This window comes from Podarcis melisellensis (genome assembly GCF_964234715.1).
Source record: "Podarcis melisellensis genome assembly, chromosome: 17".
In the NCBI taxonomy this organism is placed as follows: domain Eukaryota; kingdom Metazoa; phylum Chordata; class Lepidosauria; order Squamata; family Lacertidae; genus Podarcis; species Podarcis melisellensis.
In genome coordinates, this window is record NC_138534.1 from 12,816,079 (window position 1) to 12,839,619 (window position 23,541).

At 43.8% G+C, this 23,541-nt stretch overlaps 1 protein-coding gene across 4 annotated transcripts in view; it reads left to right on the top strand.

Annotated features, from left to right (window-relative positions):
- Window positions 1-23,541, top strand: part of LOC309359980 (histone-arginine methyltransferase CARM1-like) — a gene marked incomplete at its 3' end in the record, with an annotated part of 55,298 nt that overhangs the window by 19,977 nt on the left and 11,780 nt on the right. For 2 of the 4 annotated variants that reach the window (XM_081894450.1, XM_081894451.1), the window contains exons 3-7: window positions 1,197-1,336; window positions 1,484-1,588; window positions 7,255-7,365; window positions 14,559-14,736; window positions 16,637-16,727. In XM_081894450.1, coding sequence (XP_081750576.1) covers window positions 1,197-1,336; window positions 1,484-1,588; window positions 7,255-7,365; window positions 14,559-14,736; window positions 16,637-16,727 — 625 coding nt within the window. The remainder of the gene's footprint in view (window positions 1-1,196; window positions 1,337-1,483; window positions 1,589-7,254; window positions 7,366-14,558; window positions 14,737-16,636; window positions 16,728-23,541) is intronic. The other 2 variants (XM_081894452.1, XM_081894453.1) reach the window with 1 other exon arrangement.

Genomic DNA, 23,541 nt, shown 5'->3' on the forward strand with positions numbered 1-23,541 from the left:
CCAAACAATGGCCGTCTATTTAGAGCAGTTCATCTGAGGAATATTTGGCCCGCTGTCTCACAGGGGGTACTTGCTGCCATCTTGAGAGGAGCACAGTTCAGTTGAAAAACAAGAGGATTGGTGTTAACACTGGTTTCAGAAAGACTGGGTCGAATCTTGCAGATCTCTTGCATTTATGCTACTGTGTTGTGGGCATTGGGTTGGCGCCAGAGAAATGCCAGCCTGGGCTGTGGCAAGGGTGGCTGAGAGAGCAGAGGAGGATTTCTAGAGAGCAAGTGGATGCATCTTCTATATGCAGGTCCATGCTATTTTTAAGATTCCCCCCCTCCACCACCACAGCCCCCTTCACCACAGCACATCTCATTTGGCAGGAGCTGCAAGGCTGCTGCACAGGTCGGGTGAGTCGGGCTGCAGAGCGAGGGGGGGGCTGATCTTGGTGGATTCCCCAGCTGTACTAGTGACACATAAATCAATGGCAGTCGCAACTCTACTTTCCTTAAGAGCACTTCAGCCCAGTGAGCTAACCTGTCTTAAGGGAAGGAACAGGCAGATGAAAGAGCACAGAGTATAATTTGTGGCTTGCTCTTTGCACATTGGGACGCGGATGGTGCTGTGGGTTAAACCACAGAGCCTAGGACTTGCTGATCAGAAGGTCGGCGGTTCGAATCAACCGTAACGGGGTGAGCTCCGGTTGCTCGGTCCCTGCTCCTGCCAACCTAGCAGTTCAAAAGCACCTCAAAGTGCAAGTAGATAAATAGGTACCACTCCGGCGGGAAGGTAAACGGCATTTCCGTGCGCTGCTCTGGTCCGCTAGAAGCGGCTTAGTCATGCTGGCCACATGACCCGGAAGCTGTATGCCGGCTCCCTCAGCCAATAAAGCGAGATGAGTGCCGCAACCCCTGAGTCGGCCATGACTGGACCTAATGGTCAGGGGTCCCTTTACCTTTGCACATTTAGTTCAGCAGAATGTTACATTATGTTTTGCAGAGGGTAGAGAGCAGCTCAGTGATCGTTCAGTTTCTTTCCTTCCACTGCCTACCATTTCTCATGATGCTGTTTACTTTAATATAAACAGCTGTAGTTTTGCATAGCCAATATCATTTCCCCCCCAGGTACCCTAGCCAAACCTGCTGTGAATTTGAGTGGCCCGCCTCTCAGGCCTCTGTATTTAATTAAATTCACCGTTTCTGTTTCAGAATATAGCATGTTTTCAAATGTGCTGAAGAACTGCAGGAATTGGAATAAGGAGCACTCCGTGTTCAATCAGAGAACCGAAGAATCCTCTGCAGCTCAATATTTTCAGGTAGAGGTCCATTGCATCACAAACCTAGAAGAGGTAAATTCATTACTTTCCCTGTGTTTCTGCACTTCCTGCTCAGAGCTGGTTTCTGCAGCCATGACTTTGCCCTTCTTGTGTGAAGTGCAGCAGGCAAGAGGGGGAAGGGCACAATTTTATATATTTGTTCCTGTTTTTCCTGTTTAGTTTTATGGCTGCTTATCCCAGCAACAGAACATGATGCAGGATTTTGTGAGGACGGCCACATATCACAGAGCAATACTGCAGAACCATATAGATTTTAAGGATAAGGTAAGCCCTGTTAAAAGTCAACCCACCCCAATTCTCTCTCTCTCTCTCTCTCTCTCTCTCTCTCTCTCTCTGTAAAATATTTTTATTGAATTTTCCATTATAACAGACATTGCAACAAGCCAAAACCACAAAACTACCGAAGAAAAACCAAACACAAAAGATTACAGAAGGAATACAGGAAGAAGACAATGTTACATGTTAAATAAGCATCCTTAGATAAGGGATAGAAGACAAAATGATTATTGCAAAAAAGGATCAGTCTTGTATTAGTTGGCCATGTTTTCTGGATAGGTGTGTCTTCCTCTTTGTGGCTTAATTCTGGAAGCGAATAATCAGTTATGTTGGCACCCCGATTCTAAAAATTTGCACTGGCCCACCTGCCTACATTCTTGTTCATACTATTGTTATAATTAGAGATGGGAGCGAAATTCAGTTTAGTTTGCATCTAAATGTGAGCCTTCCTAATTTGTAGTTCCCAGTACAATACACAAACCAAAACACAGACCTCTTTTATTTTTCATTTATTTATTACATTTATAGAGCACCTTTATCTTCCAAGGAGCTCAAAGTGGTGTACGTGGTTCTCCTCCTCCCCTTGTTTCACCCTCACAACAACCCTGTGAGGCAGATTAGGCTAAGAGATGGTGACTGCCTCCAAGGTCACCCAGTGACTTTTGTAGCTAAGTGGGGATTCGAACCCTGCTCTCTCCCAGGCCCTAGTCCAACACTCTAACCATTATGCCATTTCCCCCCAATTCTGCAGTGCAGCTTGCCAGGCAAATAATATGCACAGAAATGCATATACTGCTGTAAAGTGTCCATTAGAGGAAAACAACATACATAAATGCATTATATTCTTGAAAATTGCCTTGCAAAAATGTATATAGGAGGCAAAATTGCTTACAAAGAAGAAATTCACTGTAAAATGCTTGTGAATTTTCACTCCTTTTAAAAATTGCAAGCTATGTGGAATTGTGGAGAAGTGAACTTTAGATTGGAAAATGAGAAGCATAGGAAAACTGAAATGGACAGATTTTGCCCATTCCTGGTGGCGCTGTGGGTTAAACCACAGAGCCTAGGACTTGCTGATCAGAAGGTCGGTGGTTCAAATCCCCGCAACGGGGTGAGCTCCCGTTGCTCGGTCGCTGCTCCTGCCAACCTAGCAGTTCGAAAGCACGTCAAAGTGCAAGTAGAAAATAGGTACCGCTCTGGCGGGAAGGTAAACGGCGTTTCCGTGCGCTGCTCTGGTTCGCCAGAAGTGGCTTAGTCATGCTGGCCACATGACCCGGAAGCTGTACGCCGGCTCCCTCGGCCAGTAAAGCGAGATGAGCGCCGCAACCCCAGAGTCGGCCACGACTGGACCTAATGGTCAGGGGTCCCTTTACCTTTACCTTACTTATAATTCAGGCATATGTTTGAACCTGGTGCCATTCAGTGAGCACAGGATCTGCTCTGACCGCCAGGAGCTCCTGAGGATCTCAGGCTCAGATCTCTTCTAGCCTGAAGATATTTCTCACAAGAAACAGGCATCTTCTTCTGCGTGCAAAGCTTGTCTTCTGCCCCCCAGCTACAGCCCCTTCCTTTCCCAAGGGCTGCCCTAGGAGACATGCCCAGCACAGAAAGGGATGGATCCTAGATCTCTGTGAGTCCCACAGCCTCCCGTCAGGGGCCAGAAAGCGGCTCTCCTCACCTCTTCCCCAAGTCAATAGACGGGAAGCATCATTGAAGTCAGAATCTTTAAACGTACAGGAAAACGAAACCTTACGGTTTCTTTGAAGGCTCCTTCTGCCCTTGCCCCCCCCTGAGGAATTTTTGACAGTATCGTGATCTCCTGCTTCCTAGGTTGTTATATTACTTGGCTAAGAAATCGGTTTAGTTTGGTTCTTGTTTTTGATCTTCATTATTAACTCTCACCCATATTTGCATTTTTTATTTATAAAAGCCTGACAGTATCACAGCTGCTCTGTGGGGTTAATGGTTTCAAGCACACAAACGGATTGAAATGGGCTGTTGAAGTTTTCCGTCGGTGATATAAAAGAGAGCTCATTCGATCCTGTAGTAGGAACTGAAAATAAGATTGCCGTGTTTGCAAGTTTGAGTATCCCCTGAATCTCTGTACCTTGGTTCTCAAACTTCATCCGTTCCAGAAGTCTGTCCCAAAACCAAGGCGTTCCAAAACCAAGGCACACTTTCCCATAGAAAGTAATGCAAAACAAATTAATCCGTTCCAGATTTTTAAAAACAACCCCTGAAACAGCCATTTAACATGAATTTTACTATCTAACAAGACTATTTCCATAAAATGAAAGCAATCATCAATGTACTGTACTATAAAATAAAGAAGGTAGCATTGTAGATGATAAAAATAAAAATTCATTTTTTTCCTTCCCTGCACTGATGACAGTCATTGTTTGGATGGGGGCTTTTATCCATTTCTGCAGTCACACAATCAATCAATCAATCAATCAGTAGCTGAACTGGGTTCCACACAGTCACAAAAACAAATTGATTGAAAAAGCCTCAAAAACAAAAATGCAAAATAAACAGCAGAAAGAAAAGTGCCAAACTTAATCCGTTCTAGAAGTTTGTTTGACTTCCGAAATATTTGAAAACCAAGGCACAGCTTCTGTTTGGTGCAGGCGCCCCGGAAACAATAGCTGACAGCCGTGTCAGACAACCAGCTTCCAAAAAACGTTCAAAAACCAGAACACTTGCTGGTTTTCGGCGTTTGGGAAGCAAGGCACCACTGTAACAAAATTGTAGTGATTATAGTTGGAGCTGAGGAAATGCAACAGGATTATTTTCATTAGACTAGACTCATTTTTATCAAAAGTACACTTTAAGACTGGCATGTGGTACATGGTTTCCACGGTAACATTAATTTTCGGGCGCATGAGGAGAGAAATTAGTCCTTTATTGCTTCGGGTTTCTTGTTTGGTCTTGAACCAACCTAATGACTCGCTTTTTAAGGCCATTAACTCAGCCCTGCTGTCAACTTTTATGAGGAACCAAACTAGAACATTCTGCATGTCAGAAACACATCCCAACACCCCCCCCCACAACAGAGCCAGTTGTATGCCCCCCCCCCCATGGTAAGGCTATGTATTTCCCTGGAACAAGAGTCTTGGTGATTTACCACTTTACAAATTTTATTGCTCTTTCGTGGGGAGGTGCAAGCAATTAAGTGGCATTCTGAGATGCTGGCAGAAATTTTGCAGCAGTCACTTGAAGCTTATAATGTGGGTTTATTACATAAGTTAGATCCATTTAATGACTAAAAGGTGACCAGTTTTGCTTTAGCGGTTTTCAGAATTAAGCAATTTTCTGTTTCAATTTTAATTTACCATGTTTGTATCAGAACAAGCGTATGTATGTATGTGTGTGTGTGTGTGTATATATATATATATATATGCAGGTTTTGGTGTCCTCGGGTGTCTTCCCGTGTAAAAGTTGGGGTGTCTAGGCGACGTTTCGACGAGGTCTCACTCGTCATCTTCAGGCTGGTGCTTTCGGCTTCTTGTTACTGGAACAGAGCAGGATCTCAGTGTTTGAGTTCCTATAAATACTGTTGAGGGGGTGTGGTGTATAGCCTCCAATGTTCTGGGCAGAGAGGAAGTTCCCAGGCTAGTGTGCCTTTTCTTCTTTTGTTCCTTAATTACTTGAGGGATATCTTGAGTGATTTCTTGAGTGATATCCTGAGTACCACTTAGGTGGGTCATTAGGTGTGGATTAGTTGCTAAAGTCTTTGTGTCTTGACCTCTTGAACTTTGTGAAGAGTTTTTCTGAGAAGATGGCTGTACTGCACTTAGTTGTGCTCTGGCTTGGCTTCGTGTATAGGGGCGAGCTGTGGTTTTGTGGCCTGTGTCAGCCAGATCTGTGTAGGGATTGCAGGGGGGTGCAGCATCCGGAGGTGCCACCATGGTTTGGCTACTGGATGGTGTCTGTAATTTATCTGTGGAGAGGGTCTGGGTTTGGGTCTGGTGTGGTTGATTGGTGATAGCGTTCTGTGTGCCTCTGGATCTGGTGTCAGTTTTTGTGGGGAGGGCTAATTTCCAGATGTCTGGCAAGCGGGATGTGTCGTCACGCTTGTTCATGTTGTGAGGGTGTTTCTCTATCTCGATGGCTTCCATGATTATTCTCTTGTGGTGATGTTCCATGTTAAAGAGCAATTTGGAATCTGCAAAATTAATTTCGTGTCCTGTTTCTTTCATGTGTTGGAAAAGAGAGGAAGTTTTTTCTTCTTTTTTGACGGCATTCTTGTGTTCTGCGATACGTGCAGAACACAAGAATGCCGTCAAAAAAGAAGAAAAAACTTCCTCTCTTTTCCAACACATGAAAGAAACAGGACACGAAATTAATTTTGCAGATTCCAAATTGCTCTTTAACATGGAACATCACCACAAGAGAATAATCATGGAAGCCATCGAGATAGAGAAACACCCTCACAACATGAACAAGCGTGACGACACATCCCGCTTGCCAGACATCTGGAAATTAGCCCTCCCCACAAAAACTGACACCAGATCCAGAGGCACACAGAACGCTATCACCAATCAACCACACCAGACCCAAACCCAGACCCTCTCCACAGATAAATTACAGACACCATCCAGTAGCCAAACCATGGTGGCACCTCCGGATGCTGCACCCCCCTGCAATCCCTACACAGATCTGGCTGACACAGGCCACAAAACCACAGCTCGCCCCTATACACGAAGCCAAGCCAGAGCACAACTAAGTGCAGTACAGCCATCTTCTCAGAAAAACTCTTCACAAAGTTCAAGAGGTCAAGACACAAAGACTTTAGCAACTAATCCACACCTAATGACCCACCTAAGTGGTACTCAGGATATCACTCAAGAAATCACTCAAGATATCCCTCAAGTAATTAAGGAACAAAAGAAGAAAAGACACACTAGCCTGGGAACTTCCTCTCTGCCCAGAACATTGGAGGCTATACACCACACCCCCTCAACAGTATTTATAGGAACTCAAACACTGAGATCCTGCTCTGTTCCAGTAACAAGAAGCCGAAAGCACCAGCCTGAAGATGACGAGTGAGACCTCGTCGAAACGTCGCCTAGACACCCCAACTTTTACACGGGAAGACACCCGAGGACACCAAAACCTGCATTCCTGTACCCGTGAAAATCTACGAAAGCATATATATATATATATATATGTGTGTATGTATGTATGTATGTAAAGGTGTACTTTGATACTGTTGTGTTTTGTCGTAAAACCTGATTGTGCACATCACAACCAGAAGTACACTTCTTCTTCAAAGAAAATGGATGCTTGGCTTAAAGAAATACTACATAGTATTGTAAAAATATATAATATTATTGCTTTTTTGTGTATGCCAGAAGGTTTTTCCCCAGGCTGTGGCCCATATAGCAAGGAAAGAATACCTTGGGATCCCTTCTAGAGTGGAAGATCTTCATTATGGAAAGCATTTATCTCTTGTGCCTTCCAGCATACTCCCTTAAATCTTTCTTCAGGTGAACAGATCTGGCCACCTAAGCCAGTTTATCTGCTTTTCTCTGATTCTGCATCATTCAAGAATCTAATAGGCTCAGCTGAGTGTGTTTTATATTTAGTGAATGCAATAAATTTAAATCTTGGATCACAAACAGAGATTATTTCTCCCCTTCTTTTCTTTCAAGGTGATCCTAGATGTTGGCTGTGGGTCAGGAATCCTTTCGTTTTTTGCTGTGCAGGCTGGAGCGAGAAAAGTCTATGCAGTGGAAGCCAGCTCTGTGGCCAAATATGCTGAGGTGAGCACATTGGATTGGGTCCCGCGGCGGAATGAGTTTGGCACGCTTTGCTGTGCGTAAGAGAAACGAGATCTGCATCGGTGTGCTGCAAATTGAGGAGGGCCAGCAGTTTGAGTTGCTGTTGCCCATGAAGTGCTGCTTCTGTGCAATCCTTATTAGTCCTCCTTGTTTTGGGCTGGAGCCTAGACTTGCTTTCACTGCAGGACCTCTGTTACCAGGGGAGGGCAGTTCTCTCCCTCCCTCAAGGTCTTTAAGCAGAGGTTAGGCAGCCATTTTTCATCTCCGCCAAGCTAAGCAGTTGGCTCCTTAACTCTCTCGCCCTGACCTAGCCACTGTGATCCATGTGACGGTCACCTTCAGACTGGATTGTTGTAACTAGCTCTATGTGGGTCAGCCCTTGAGACTGACCCAGAAACTCCAGTGGGTGCAGAATGCCGCGGCGGGACTCCTTACGGGGTCCTCGCTGTGGAATCACATTCACCCGGTGCTATACCAGCTGCACTGGCTCCCGGTGGAGTACAGGATCAGGTTTAAGGTGCTGGTTTTAACCTTTAAAACCCTATACGGCCTAGGACCCTCGTACCTACGGGACTGCCTCTCCTGGTATGTCCCACAGAGGACCTTACAGTTTTCAAACAAAAACATCTTGGAGGTCCCGGGCCACAGAGAGGTTAGCTGGCTTCAACTAGAGCCAGGGCTTTTTCGGCTGTGGCTCCGATCTGGTGGAACGCTCTGCCGCAAGAGATTAGGGCCCTGCGGGACTTGACATCTTTCCTCAGGGCCCGCAAGACAGAGCTGTTCCACCAAGGCTTTGGCCAGGGCACAGCCTGACTCCCTCCTTTGGCAATCTTCGCGGAGCTCTGGCCCAATGGTTACCATTGGTTTGATTTGAATTAATTTTAATTAATTAATTAATGAAATGATTTTAGAATGTTGTATTATTTTATTGTTGTTAGCCGCCCTGAGCCCTGCTTCAGCTGGGGAGGGCGGGATATAAATAAAAATTTATTAGTATTATTATCAGTGGCAGATCCTCCAGCTCTGGATTTCCTTCCTGGATCAAGGAGTTGGCATGGATGGTCTCGAAAGCCCCCTCCCTCCAGCTCTGATTCTGGTTCTTTAGTCCAGGACTAAAGAACTTGTTTAGTGGGACGGGGATGGCGCTGTGGTCTAAACCACTGAACCTCTTGGGCTTGCCGATCGGAAGGTTGGCGGTCCAAATCCCTGTGACGGGGTGAGCTCCCGTTGCTCTGTCCCAGCTCCTGCCAACTTAGCAGTTTGAAAGCATGCCAGTGCAAGTAGATAAATAGGTACCGCCTTTGCTGTGGGAAGGTAAATGGCATATCCGTGCACTTTGGTTTTCGTCATGGTGTTCTGTTGTGCCAGAAGCGGTTTAGTCCTGCTGGCCACATGACCCAGAAAAGGTGTCTGCAGACAAACGCCAGCTCCCTCGGCCCAAAAGGCAAGATGGACACCGCAACCCCATAGTCGCTTTTGACTGGACTTAACCATCCAGGGGTCTTTACCTTTTAGCTTTACCTTTTCTTTAGTCCAGGAGTCCCAGTTCTGTTTTCAGAGAGGTGCAGGGAAGGGGAACAGACAGAAGCAGCGGGAAAGAGACAAGAGGAGTTCAGAGATATTTTTTTTAAAATAATTTTGTCAATTGTGTGTCTTGGCTTCTCAGTTTGTATTGTGTTATTTTATGCACTGTGACTCGCTGTTACTTTTATTGATTATAGTTTAGAAATTATTTATTGCAATTAAGAGTGAATTTCTGTTTAATTATCATTTGCTGATATTTAATTTTATTATGTGCCAACAATGGATTGTTGAATATTACTTTTATTTGATATAAGTTGTTTATTTAAAGCTACATTTTTATAGTGGCATTTCTGTATTGGATCAGATTTTTATAAGGTGTGTGATCTTTGCTGCTGCTTTGGCTTGCAAACTGCCTTGTGTGCAGTAATATAGAAAGGCCGTATACAGATTAAAAGTGAAATGAAAGGTAGACAGTCAGCCCACCAATCTGTAAAACAACCCATACAACAGATGCAAATCTGGAAGGGTCATGTGTCTCCCATAGCAAAAGTAACTGAAATTTTACAAAGAGCTGCTTTGACAAGTCTGTTCAGTGGGAAAGTCCACTGAAGATGCAAATATTTCACTGAATTAGTCCTAGTCAACAAGAGTTGCATATGGCTCAATAATGTAAAAAACTAAATTTATTTAGAACCTCCCATTACATGACTATGATATTTTTGCTGTACCTGAAACCCAGTGAAAGCATTACTTTCTGAAGCATCGATATTGGAGGCCACAACCAGGCAGCTGCCTCTCCTGGTCCATCAAGGGATGGGCTTAATAACATCAACCAGGAATGAGTGACATGTCCCCCAGTTGGGGTGCTCCTGGGAAATCCCCAACAACTTTCTTCGGGAAACAAATGGTGTCCTTATAGCCAGTTTTGTAGACCAGCCCAGTAGGGACAAATCAGTAGACTGAAAAGTTACACAAATCTGGAGTTTAGGAATGGGAAGAGCTGAAATCTGCACATAGTGGTTACTACCTTTCCCTTTTTTTTAAAAAAAAAGCTATATATAGATGTCGTTCAATTAAATGGCTCTGCTGTTTATCCAAAACTCTGGATATCTTAATATATTGGCTGTTCCTGAAGTCATATGAACTGTAATAGAATGCAAAAATAATTTGGGTTAGATTTAAAATTATGTTCTGTGTTGTCATGTCACAGACATCATTTGGTTGAACATAGAAAATTGTAAATGACCAGCTGGTGTTTTCAGTTCAGTGTGCCAAGTTTCCCCCCGCACAACTCCCTAATTTAGACTTTCAGTTGAAATGCTGCGATCCTAAGCTCAGTTGGAAATGTGCTCTACTGAAACAAATGGGGTGTTTCAGACAAACGTGTTTAGGGCTGAGATTTCAGCTACTTGTATAAAGATTAAGTAAGAATTTTGTGTCGAGCTGAAGGGAGTTTATGGCGAGCACTTGAACAAACAGGACATGGGAGCAGCTATGCGTGAGGAACAGTTGTCTATGGGGAAGAGGTCAACTTGCGCTGGGGATCATTAGAAATAAAAAATTGGCCCTTGAGGAATACAGAGGCTGTTAGGAATACAGAGGAATATCTGAGGCTGTTGGAGGCAGGGATCTATATAGGAGCCTTTATTTTCCAAAGAGGCCCAAAGACAAGAAGTGATCGTTCTTATACATGCTGATGTCATTGTGCTGCCAGGATGAGGGCTTCTACTGAACAAAAGGTGAAATTTGGAAACGGAAAAGGGAATTAATTTGCTAGTTTTGTTCTGTTAAGACGCTTTTTCAGAGTAGTCTTCTTGATTTAATATATTTCATCTCCCTTCCTTCACCACATTGACCTGGTTTATGTGATCGAATCCTGTCTTAATAAGACAATGCCTGTGTACGCAAACTAAGTCCCCACCCACAGCTCCTTTGCTCTTTATTTCCATGTGTGTGAGGAAACAAACCAGAAAGTCACAGTTAAACCACGGCTTCCTGTTGTATGCGACTGAGGAGCTATGGCTTATGGCTTCTACACAACTCAAAATTCCTAAGCCAATCTGAAAGCCAGTTTCATATCCTGGCATAGCTGGAAACTATTAACCATAGTTTTCTGGTTCACACATCATGGGAAACTCTGGTACTTCCTAGTCACCCCCATCTGCCCCCAGATTATAGGAGCTCCCAGAAGACAGTCTCTGAACATGACTATAGGACACAGACATATTTGTTCAAGAGATGCTGCTCCTTCAGGTAGGACCACTCCGTCAGAGATTGTGCAGTGCAATGGGCTGCATCCAATCAATGCCCTTTAATAATAATAATAATAATAATAATAATAATAATAATATATTTTTATTTATATCCCGCCCTCCCCAGCCAAGGCTGGGGTCAGGGCGGCTAACAAGCAATAATAAAAACAAGTTGAATGAATACAACTTAAAAACAACATTAAAATACAACATTAAAATATTGAAACATTAAAATACAGTGGTGCCTCGCAAGACGAAATTAATTCGTACAGCGAGTTTTTTCGTCTTCTGAAGCACGGATTCCCTGGGTATTAACGGTTTTAAGAAAAAGGAAACAAACTTGCAAGACGTTTTCATCTTGCGAAGCAAGCCCATAGGGAAATTCGTCTTGCGAAGCAACTCAAAAGACGAAAAACTCTTTCTTCTTGCGAGTTTTTTGTCTTACGAGGCATTCTTGCGAGGTACCACTGTATTAAAATATTAGTTGCTCTGCATTTTATTTCCATTGAATAACAGTGGCAATGATGGAGGATCATTGCTGAGGACACTCGCAATTACTAGAAGCTCACAAGATCAGGTATTAGAAGCCATTATCGGCATGGGCCAACTCCTTCAACACCAGTTGGAAAAGATTGAGATTTGTTTGTAAGTCCACTAAAATTGCCAGTTATGTACACCAGAAGCGGTCCACATTGGGCTACATTCCAAGAGAAAGAGGAGGGGAGGAGGGTAATGTAACGCCATAGTCCTTGGGTGGCCCATCTGGCAGTCATAGGATTAATGGTTCCTAGTGCATCGTCATGCCAGATAAAATAACCAATTTCTAGCTGCTTTATGAAGCACTACAAAAAGCAATATTTTCCCAGCCTCTGCATTTCAACATCTGATGAGATTTTCTAGTTTGTTTCCCTCATCCCAAGCAAATTCTTAAAAAATCTGTGGCCTTGTTTCAGCGAGTGAATCGGCTGCAGTCATAATCCTTAAAATCTTGAGCCTTTTAAACTGAAATGTGTTGAATTTTGCCTGCTTAAGGTCAGGCAATGTGATCAAACTGCTTCAGTGCTATTTTATTGGAGTACGGTGCTTCTCTAGCTTGTTTTGCCTGTCAGTAAAATAGATACTGCTCTGGAAATTCTGGTTAAGGGCAGGTAAGAAATAATAAGAATAAAAATAATAATAGGTAGTGGTTGGTTTGTTTTTTATATTAATTAGTCACTTATTACCCCAGTCTTCTAGACAATGTACAACGTAAAATGTACAACAAAAATGGAAACACAAATAAAACAACAAATGATCAAAACAGATAAACTACGACATCAACATTGTATTTGTTTTTAGCAGCTGTGGAAGGAAACACCAAGACAAAGGTAGCTTAAGGCAGTGTTTTTCAACCTTTTTTGGGCAAAGGCACACTTGTTTCATGAAAAAAATCACGAGGCACACCACCATTAGAAAATGTTTAAAAAATTGAACCCTGTGCCTATATTGACTATATATAAAGTAATTCTCTTGAATAGGAATCAAATAAACACAAAGGAAGTATTTTATAATTACTTTATTATGAAATAGTAAGTAAACAGAAATATGAAAAATTATGAAATACTTTATTTTTAAATCTTTCGAATTTTTCAATTTTTCCCACGGCACACCAGGCAACATCTCACGGCACACTAGTGTGCCGTGGAACAGTGGTTGAAAAACACTGGCTTAAGGCATTCTTCTTGTGGGCTTCTACAGCTCTTCTGAATTTGCCTACTTGATACCCCCTCGTATTAGGAGAATTGAGTGTTAGAAACTCAGAAATATAAGCTAGGTGGCTAACGGCTCCTTCAACCAGGGTTAAAGGTAAAGGGACCCCTGACCATTAGGTCCAGTCGTGGCTGACTCTGGGGTTGCGGCGCTCATCTCGCTTTATTGGCCAAAGGAGCCGGTGTACAGCTTCCGGGTCATGTGGGCTGCATGACTAAGCCGCTTCTGGTGAACCGGAGCAGCACACGGAAACGCCGTTTACCTTCCCGCCGGAGTGGTACCTATTTATTTACTTGCACTTTGACGTGCTTTCAAACTGCTAGGTTGGCAGGAGCAGGGACCGAGCAATGGGAGCTCACCCCGTCGCGGGGATTCGAACCGCCGACCTTCTGGTCGGCAAGTCCTAGGCTCTGTGGTTTAACCCACAGCGCCACCCGTGTCCCTCAACCAGGGTTACGGGTGCCTAAACGGAATGCTTGGTTGCCATTTTTGGACAAGATGGCTCTAAAGTCTTATTTTTCAATATGACTTTTTGGTTCCTGCAATCTGTTTGGATTGTGTAGATAAAATAGAGTGGATAGAATTCTACAGGATGTGTTGCTAGTGTGTGAAAACAGTCCAGATCCAAGGATCCCCAGGCAGGCACCTCCGGGGAGGGGGGGAGAGAGAGACGTCAGTCACCATCCTGGACACGACTAAACAACAACAACAGGGTAGTGATAAAGCGGGATATCAAATCCAAACTCCTCCTCTTCTTCTTAGAGCCCCACTCTCTTTCCCCCACAAAAAAAAATTAAAGGGGGAAAAACTGGATGTACATTTCCAAAATATAAGATAAAAAACAAATCAAATAAAACCTACAGACAGCAACAGTGTTTTGTTGTCATGGGCCCCGCCTACTAGCCTGCTCCCTCAAATATCCCTGGTTTTCTCCTTTCTATATAAAGGGTGCTTACATTCTGCATGGACTGGTTGCATGGCAACATGGGTAAATGGCTTGAGATACCATAAATGACCATATACCATATATTCAACACAAAAAACCAGCGACATTTTGTTGTTGACAAAGGACAGCTGGACATAGAAAGGGCCCCATTACCTTCAGGAGCTGAGGGCCTCATCAAACCTCAATACGGCCCTGGGCATCTTCACTTGGTCTCCAGGGTCTCATAGGCGCAAAATGCGCCTGGTGCCTGGCTAATTTCAAACGCTGGGAGAGGTGTCATCAGTACACAGATGATACTAGAGCTGCTTCTCTGTTAACATTCCATTGATCATGGCATTCTGCAGGTGAGAGGCTTCTGCAGGTGCCATCATATCTAGATGTTCTTTCTTCAGGGTCTTCAGTACGGTGGCATCTGCCTTTTGAAATTCCTCCTCTTGAATATTTGACAGGGGCTGCCTATTGACTTTTGGAGGCCCACGGAAGACCCTCCTCCTTCAACCAGCCTTTTAGGTTGAAATCCTTCCCGATCCACATCCACATTGGAATTGTTTTTATCGCCTCATTGCTTGTTTGCCATCCTGAGCTCATCCTGAGCTCATCCTGTAAATCAAATGAAGAACTATTTAATAATTACATATTATTTATAGATGAAAGAAGCTAATGCAGTTTGGTTGTGTGTGTGTTTTTATGCCTCCTCGTTACAGATTCTAGTACAAAGTAACAACCTCTCTGATAAGATCAGCGTTTTGACAGGGAAAATTGAGGAAATCTCCTTGCCTGAGAATGTCGACGTCATTGTTTCTGAGCCAATGGGTTATATGCTGTTCAACGAGAGAATGCTGGAAAGTTACCTCCACGCCAAGAAGTGGCTGAAGTCAAATGGTGAGTCTGTGTTCCACAGGAACGAACAGGAGGAAATAAGAATTTACCAACTTGGATCAGAGTAGTGGTGATTTCGTAGGGTCTTTGGGATACAACCCCTCCTCCCACCACTGTCAGAGCTCATGTTAGCGTCTTTCTGGCATATTTAATATTCCTGATTGCTTCTTGATTCATGCCTTATATCCTGCACAATAAGCTCATCGCAATAATCCCGAGATGAGACCATGCATCACCAAGGAGTTCTGTTTCCACTTTTGTCTCCAAATACAGTCTTGGACTCCCTGCTAGAGAGAATCCCTGACTCAAGTCTGCTAAGAGACAGCTGAATTAATATTAGAAGCAAGGCTCTCACTCCGAAACTTTCAAGATGATTTCATTCGAAAACAACTTTTGTCCCGGGGAGCATCTGGACTAGGGAAATGACAGGATGGGAAAAATTTACAGCCCATTTAAATTAAAAGGCAGGGGGGGGGGAATTCTCTACAGAGCACCTGTTTAGAATGCTTTGTAGAGAGTGTCTGGACAATTATGTCTGGATTTTGCAAAAACAAAACTAGCATAAACTAAGAGGGAGCTGGGTGCAGCGTGGAATAGGAAAGTCTGGCAAGATGTTTGACTTTATGCCAAGTCTTCCTCGGGATGCAGCAAATATCTCTCTTAGCCTAAATGTTCAGATTCTTTGTCCTCCTCCGGTGGTACACTTTGCTGCTTTAAAAGTTAGTGTTTCTTATTGTAATAGATGTTTAGTTCTTAATCTCTGTGCTTCTGATTCAAATCCTGCTTTAGTGGCAATGCCGTTTGTACTAATGTTAAGTCTTTTTTGTTCATGATATAAATGCAATGGAGCTGCGCTCCCCTTGGTTAATGATTTCTGTTTATAAAGCATTTTAAATCTATGCACTGTGAGATTGCTATCATGAAACAATTTACTCTAAATGAATACTGAATTCAGTGACTACTTGGGAGTAAAGAGTTTTAGGATTTCAGTCTGTAATCTCTACATTCTTTGCAATGGCATTGCCTTTTGACAATGCAACTCCCCATCTCAAACTGTGTTTGCAGAAATGGAACAATTTTCCTCCTGGCTAACATTGTATTATTCATTAAGTAGAAGTATAATTTCCTATACATTTCCTGCATCTCCTTCATAGGCTAGTTCATTTCTGCATTGCCAGGTGTACTGGTTTTAACCAAATCACTTATAAAAATGTATTATCCGGACTTATTTCCATAGTTGTTGGGTAGGTTAAGACCTTATTTAATGGAGGTATGGATGACTGAATCCTTGTCCTTCTCTGTTTGCAGTACAAGTCTGTAATGTGCTCATGCTTGTGTGTTTTGCATTAGATAGTCTGTGAAATGGGCATAAGGTTTGTAAAATGTTTTGCAGTCTTTTGATATCATTGATAAACACACAGCATCATTACCAGTTCCTTTATATTGTCAGCCTTGAAGTATGTTTAGTGAACATCCGAAACTGTTGATGGTTTGTTTAGTGGCAATGTATTAACAATTATACATTGAGTCTGTAGATAGTTGTTCAGAAATATTATCCTTTTCCTCCAGCTGTAGAAGATGAATGAGGATATAATATTGGCTTTGATTTTAAGGAAGAAATTATTTAAATACCTAATCACAAATGAGTTTAAAACTGCAAGGTTTTATAACTCATGGCAGCATATTTGACTTGCCGTCTTAAGTTCTTTATTGTTGCTAATGGGCTTACTGAAATGTGATCAAGAGTTAGAGCATAAATTATTATCCACTCCGGAATTATAAAGAGATAAACTGTTTGAGATGGAGAGTGGATGATGTTTACTGGATGTTTCCAACAAATGTTTAAGTAGGGCTACACAGAAGATTTGAACTTTGCTACTGTATATTATCTTTTGTTCACTAGGAATGATGTTTCCAACATTTAGTGACATTCATTTGGCTCCTTTTTCCGATGAACAGCTCTACATGGAACACTACTCCAGAGCCAATTTTTGGTAATGATTATTTCACTTTTTTCAAAAAAAAAAAAAAAAAGGAAAGGAAAAGAAAATGTCTTTTGCTCTGCAGCATAACAGAGGTCTCAAAATGAAACCGCTTCTTGGAATCACAATGCAGTGGTGAATTGTATCTGTCGAAAAAAACTTCCTAATTTTCTAACCCATTTCTGTTTTGTTGAACTGCAACTGTGGCGCTTACAGCTGATTCGTGTGGCCATGTTGTTTGTGCATTGATAACTGTTCTCATGTGGCGGCTTGGCACTCCGAAGCATTCGTCGTGTGGTGGCTCTTCACTTGACGGCTTTTTCATTACGAGGCAGAGGCAGGACCTGTCTAGGAAAGAGATGAGATTATTTTATGATTATGATGAGATTATCTCCCCAAATATAGCCTGCAACAGGACACACGGTACCATGCAGTCCTGCTCCAAGCAGAGAGATAGATATGATGAGAGAACTCTTTGCCCTGCATTCAAGGGGTGGCAAGAGGGGGCATGGCATCAGGATGATGCAGCCGTCGATGGGGGGCAAGGATGCTCCCATCAAGCAAAAAAGAATCTCAGAATTGGCCACGGCAGTGTTGGGATTAGAGTTGCCATCTCGTGGTGTCCAGAATGCCTTAGGCTTCGTGTTACTTGTACATGCAGCAACGCTGATTCCTGAGATTGAAAGGGGTTCAGGGGCTGCGATCAGAAGGTCTTGGGGTTGTATCCTGGCTCAAATTGAGGACTGGGTGGATGTGGCCGCATCGCTTACGTAGTCACAGAACTAAGTGTGCCTTGCTCATGTTCTCATGATGACCCTTCTCTCTTACGTGGCACTGCCTTTTGGATTTGTATTAGGGGATACCTGAGAATTAAGTCAGGGTACCAATCACAACATGATCTGTGATTTGCATAGCTGTCAACCATCCCTTATTTGGCGGGAAACTCCCTTATCCCAGCGCCGTGTCCCGCTGCTGTCCCTTATTGATGATGTCCCTTAAATTTCCCGGGTTTCATGCCCGCCCGGCTCGGGAAGGAAGCAGTGGCTCAGGGTCCTCTGCTGCGTGAGAGAGTGTGCGTGCATGAGCTGCCGCATCTCCGTCTCCCCCTTTCCCCCCTCAGGGGCGCGTCGTTAGGAGACGGGTGGCGGTGGGCGGGCAGGCAGCCCCTCTCTTGCAAGACTTCCGCTGCGCTGCCGGGGAAGCTGGAGGTGGCCTGAGGGAGGAGGAAGAGGAGGGGATGGGGAGGGACGAAGAAGGGCGGCGCTTCAGCGGCGGCGGCAGCGTCGCAACCACCTCATGCCAGGCTCGTGGGCAGCGTGGGCGAGAGTCTCTCTCTCCCTCCCCCCCTCAGGCGGGGAAGGGTCGATGGAACTCCTTGCGCCAGGACAATGGCAGCCCCGACGTGCTGCTTAGCATCCCCTCCAACCAGTGCAACATCTTAATGTAGTGATTTCCCCCTCTGCATCCCTTTCATAATTTTATTTTTATAAATCATTTGTCCATCCATAGTTCAAATTTCTACTACAAGTTTTCTGTCAATCCTACCAATGTATGTAACTCTTTACAATAGCTTTTCAAATAAATTATAAACTTTCCCCATTCTCTATTAAAGAGGTCCTCTTCCTGGTTTCTAATTCTGCCTGTAAGCTTTGCCATCTCAGCGTCGTTCATCAGTTTTGTCTGCCCCTCTTCTTTGGTCGGAGTTGTTGACCCTTAGGATCATCTAGTCCAACTCCCTGCATAACACAGTCAGTCGCAGCCAAAGCAGCATGGCTCCATGAGTGGCGGATTTCTGTAAAAGCTAAGCCAAAATCCCTTATTTTGGCTGCTGATCTCTTATTTTTGAGGCTGCTGATCCCTTATTTTCAAATCTGTAAGGAGATTTGACCTAATCTTTCCTCCCCTTTCCCATACGATAAGATCTAATTTAACTCTGTGTGCCATTGCACTGTACATTGCTCCTCTTTCCCAACCTATTATGTAATAGTGGGGGGGGGGGAGGCAGGAGTTTGAGGCAACATGCTATGTAGTGGCATCTTCTAAAATGTTGTTTTAAATCAGACATTACAAGGGGGCTGTAGGGAAGATGCACAGTGGCGAAAGCTTCATATCACTTGTGAAATCTAGTTACAATGCAATAGGAATATCCTCTGCGACCTCCATATACACTGGTTGCCCACTTTCTGCTTTGCAAATTCCCATTTCTTGCACTTTTCCTTGCAATGGAAAACACAGCAGGCTAATGCAGATGGAACCAAAAGCTGCTGTAAAATGAATTGAGCCACTGTTTATTATTAGATCGTGCAGATTTTTCTTCCATTTCTACCTGAGGATCTGGTTGAATTGTTCAGATTTGAGTTTCCACCATCGGAAAAGAGGTTGTGATTTATGAAATGCTAATCCACGGGGTTTTGAAATCCTGCTTGCATGGTGAGGAACCTATGGCCCTCCAGATATTGCTGGACCACCCCTCCTGCCAGCCCCAGCGAGCTTGGCCAATGGCCAGGGGTCATGGAAGCTGTAATCCAGCAACATCTGGGAGATGCTACGTGGAGACGATGATTTGTCATTCCTGCTTTGAACCATTCATTCTTAGCTAACACATTGAACTGTAACTAGAATATTCTATTTTATGCAAATATAAAGGTAGTCATGGGACACGGGTGGCGCTGTGGTTTGCCAGAAGCGGCTCTCATGCTGGCCACATGACCCAGAAGCTGTACGCCATCTCCCTCGGCCAGTAAAGCGAGATGAGCGCCGCAACCCCAGAGTCGGCCATGACTGGACCTAATGGTCAGAGGTCCCTTTACCTTTAGCTAAAGGTAGTCATGCTGGTCCATAGAAAACAATCCAAATCCCATATTAGGACAGTATCTGTTGGGCCAACAAAATGTCACAAAAAAGAAAAAGAACCAAGGGGGGAGAAGAGGAGAGAAGAAATACAGGTGGTCAAACACATGTTTATCCTTCCCAAGAAGCCTTGATGCAACAGCCTCTCACCTGCATAGCATCTAAAGGAGCCTCATTTTGAATGTCTCTTACCTCCTCTTGGCAGACTCTGATGGGTTGCCCATCATCCATTCTTTCCCCTCTCTTCTTGCCCCATGTGTGTGTGTTTTAACATGTAGCCTGATGAAGATTTCTGGAGAACTTGAAATCTTTCACACTGTTTTGTAGCATTTTGGTTGACCTATAAAGTGCTGCTTTAATTTGGATTTGGGGATTGCATTTTATGTTCATTCAAACTGACATTTGCTTCTGGATGCATCCAAGCGGCAGACTATGACATGTGCAGGCAAGCGCCAGAGATGACTCCTGCTGTGTGCATGTTGCTTATCTTTGGTGGTCATCCCATAGTAGTGCAGACAAGCAGGGCTTCCTTGTGGAAGGAGGAAGTCATTGGCACTTAGCGTTTGCATCAGCCTTGGGTACCAATTGCTGTGTTCATTGGCAGAAGAGGACACAGACCGCTAGAGGATGTGTTGTTTGTGGAATTGAACCTGCATCTGTTGGTTTCAGCACCACCATGTGGCTGCACCTTCATAGACCCAACTTAGACTTATTTATACTCAAAGCTTGTTTTCTGCACTGGTGGGTTTGCAAAACTTGTCTTCCGTATGAGCTGTTTTTCTCCATCTTTGTCATTCTTTATATTTCCAGTTCCTGTAATAACAAAGATAAGCTGAAATGGAATGGTGCCAGCCCATCATTTTGTCGTTTTGTGTGTGCACCGTTTCTGTGTCCCAGCAAGCCAAATAAGCAATAGGGATAGTTCATGCTTCGTAATCCTAATGAGCAGCCTGAGGCAGAAGCACAACAGTGTCATTGTAAGCTTTGGCAGGATAGAAGCCTCTCTGGTAGTATCAACGCATTGTGCCGTCTTGTGGCCTTTGGGTCTTCAGCTGGAGAAAATGTGAGACTTAGATTTCACAGGGGTTTTTTTAAACAAGTAAAGATTTTGTAAGAAAGTGAGAGAGACTTCACCATTGGTTTTGCCTATGTTTTGAGTATGTTCTTAACATTTGGTACCTCAGGTTACATACGCTTCAGGTTACAGTCTCCGCTAACCCAGAAATAGTGCTTCAGGTTAAGAACTTTGCTTCAGGATGAGAACAGAAATCATGCTCCGGCAGCGCAGCAGCAGCAGGAGGCCCCATTAGTTAAAGTGGTGCTTCAGGTTAAGAACAGTTTCAGGTTAAGAACGGACCTCCGGAACGAATTAAGTACTTGACCTGAGGTACCACTGTACTGTCAGGGATGAAATCTTCTTACTCCTCCCCTTAAGGAAAGTAACTTACATTGATGTACAGTAAAGTGGTACTTCTGGTTATGAACGGGATCCATTCCAGAGGCCTGGCCGTATCCCGAAAATTTCATAACCGGAGGTTTGCTTCTGCGCATGCGTGCAGCGCCGCAGAGCACTTCTGTGCATGCGCGAGTGGCAAACCCACTTCCGGGGTTGCCACATTTACAACCCGAAGATTACGTTACCCGAGGGTCCACTGTATTAGGCATTTGTAGCTACCAGAGAGTAATGAGACATGTATTTTATAAGCAAAGAAACAAAGTCAAAAAGCCGTTACTCCATTAGTTTTCAGAAAGCCAATGAAAGCCATGATACTATCTACGTGTCTTGTTACGAAGTCAGAATGAGATTTGGACAATTTGCAGGAGGGGTACCAAACTGAAACGTAGAAAATGTGGGTTTTGCAGGGAAATCGTGTGGGGTTTTTTGCAGATTTTCTCCCCAAACCAGATGAACATGACAAACCTGAAGGCTCCTGAAACCTCCTTAGCTATTAATTCTGAGGTTTGGATGGCCATCTGTCATGGATGCTTTAGTTAAGATGCCTGCATCGCAGGGGGTTGGAATAGATGACCGTTGGGGTCCCTTCCAACTCGGTGGTTCTGTGATTCTAAGATTATATGGAGTGTATTGAGTTTCACCTGATTTTAGCCATACTGCTCCATTTTGCCAGGTCTGGGACAGAGCTAGATGTTGTACAAACTTTTGCTAAATCTTTCGGAAAGTGGTGCCACTGCAACACCACATGGTGAATTTGCACTCCTGGTGATCTCCACAGCAACATTTGTTTACCCCAATAGGGGTTTTGTTTTTTTGTTTTTTAAATCCCAGGTATGTTATAATTTCTTATCCATTGAAAACAATAGAGATCAGATTCAATCAGATTTGAGTTAAATATTTCTCCAGACGTCACAGGGCTGTGCAGTGATGACTCCTGTCACTTGGCGCCTCTGTATATTCTGCTCTTTTGCACTGAGTAGTGACTGTAAATGTCCAAGGCATCAGCTTTTCAATCCCACGAGTGGTCAGTTCTGTTTTGAAGACAAGAATGTTGTCTTAGATGTGTTCTAAGAGCTCCTTTCCTTTCCTTTCTGAATATAATTTCTGTGTTGGGAAAAGCAGGACCATCCTTCATGCGCTGTCTGGTAGAATGCCTGGCATGTGTTTGACTTGCGCCTTGAAGTATGTTTGACCGGGTGTTTGCTGCTTGATTTGACTGTGGAAAATCGGCCAAGGCCAGCAGGAATGGGGAGCCTTTTGCCCTTTCCTATGCCCCTGAAAGTCCATCAGGGACCAGCGACCAAGTGTTTGCCAGCACTGAAGGACGATGCTTGCATGTGCTTCTGCTGTCTTTCACACAGCATCTCTCTCTCGGCCACCACATCACTTCAGGCCTCATGACACAAAGGCAAGAATGGCAGGTTCTCCAAACCACGCTTAGGTTGTGTTTTTCCCTTTTTTGTATTTTGGATTCTTATGGCACAACCAGCTCCCTTTAAATCCTTCTTAGCTGTGTGATGTACATCAGTAGCTATTATTATTATTATTATTATTATTATTATTATTATTATTATTATTTCAATCTACAGTGGTACATTGGGTTACATACACTTCAGGTTACATACGTTTCAGGTTACAAACTCTAACCCAGAAATAGTGCTTCAGGTTAAGAACTTTGCTTCAGGATAAGAACAGAAATCGTGCTCCAGCGGTGCGGCGGCAGCATGAGGCCCCATTAGCTAAAGTGGTGCTTCAGCTTAAGAACAGTTTCAGGTTAAGAATGGACCTCCTGAACGAATTAAGTACTTAACCCGAGGTACCACTGTATATACTGCCCTTTAACCAAGCATCCCAGGGCGGTGTACAACATTAAAAACATAATTTACATGGAACAACAACAACAGAACAATCACAGAAAATTTCGTGATAACAATCCTTCCACATTTAAAATGACACAGACTGTTTAATAGCCAAAGGCCTGGGTAAAAAGGATTTTTCCACGCGGCACCTAAAGACATGGTGAGAGAATTCCACAAACAGGGAGCCACCACAAAAAAGGTCTGTTCTCAGGTTGCCGTCCTCTTGGGGAAAGGGGACACTGAGAAGGGTCTCTGGTGAAAAGCGCCGGGTCTGGGTCGCTTTGCATGCAGTTGATCAACAACCAGCAGCACAAACACCTTGCCCCAAAGGGGAGTTTGGCAATGGTTGGTAGTTGCATAGATTCTCAGAATACTGTCTAGGGGGTGTTTCTTAAGGAGCGGTCTTATCGCTACCCCCTTCAAACAGGTAGGAAGCTCCCCCTCTTGTAAAAGGGCATCGATCACTGTTAGGGTTCCAAGGGGTTGCTCGAGAGCAAGCAGACAAATGCCTCCCTGCTCGGCTATTCGATGCCAAAAGAAACTTTATCTGTCCAGAGCGCCACTCTCCCGTGTCTGGCTCATTCACTGGCAGAATCTGAGAGTGGGCAGTCCTTAAACCTTCCCCAGCAGAGTAGTTTCTTGATGCCCAGTCTGCGCCTCC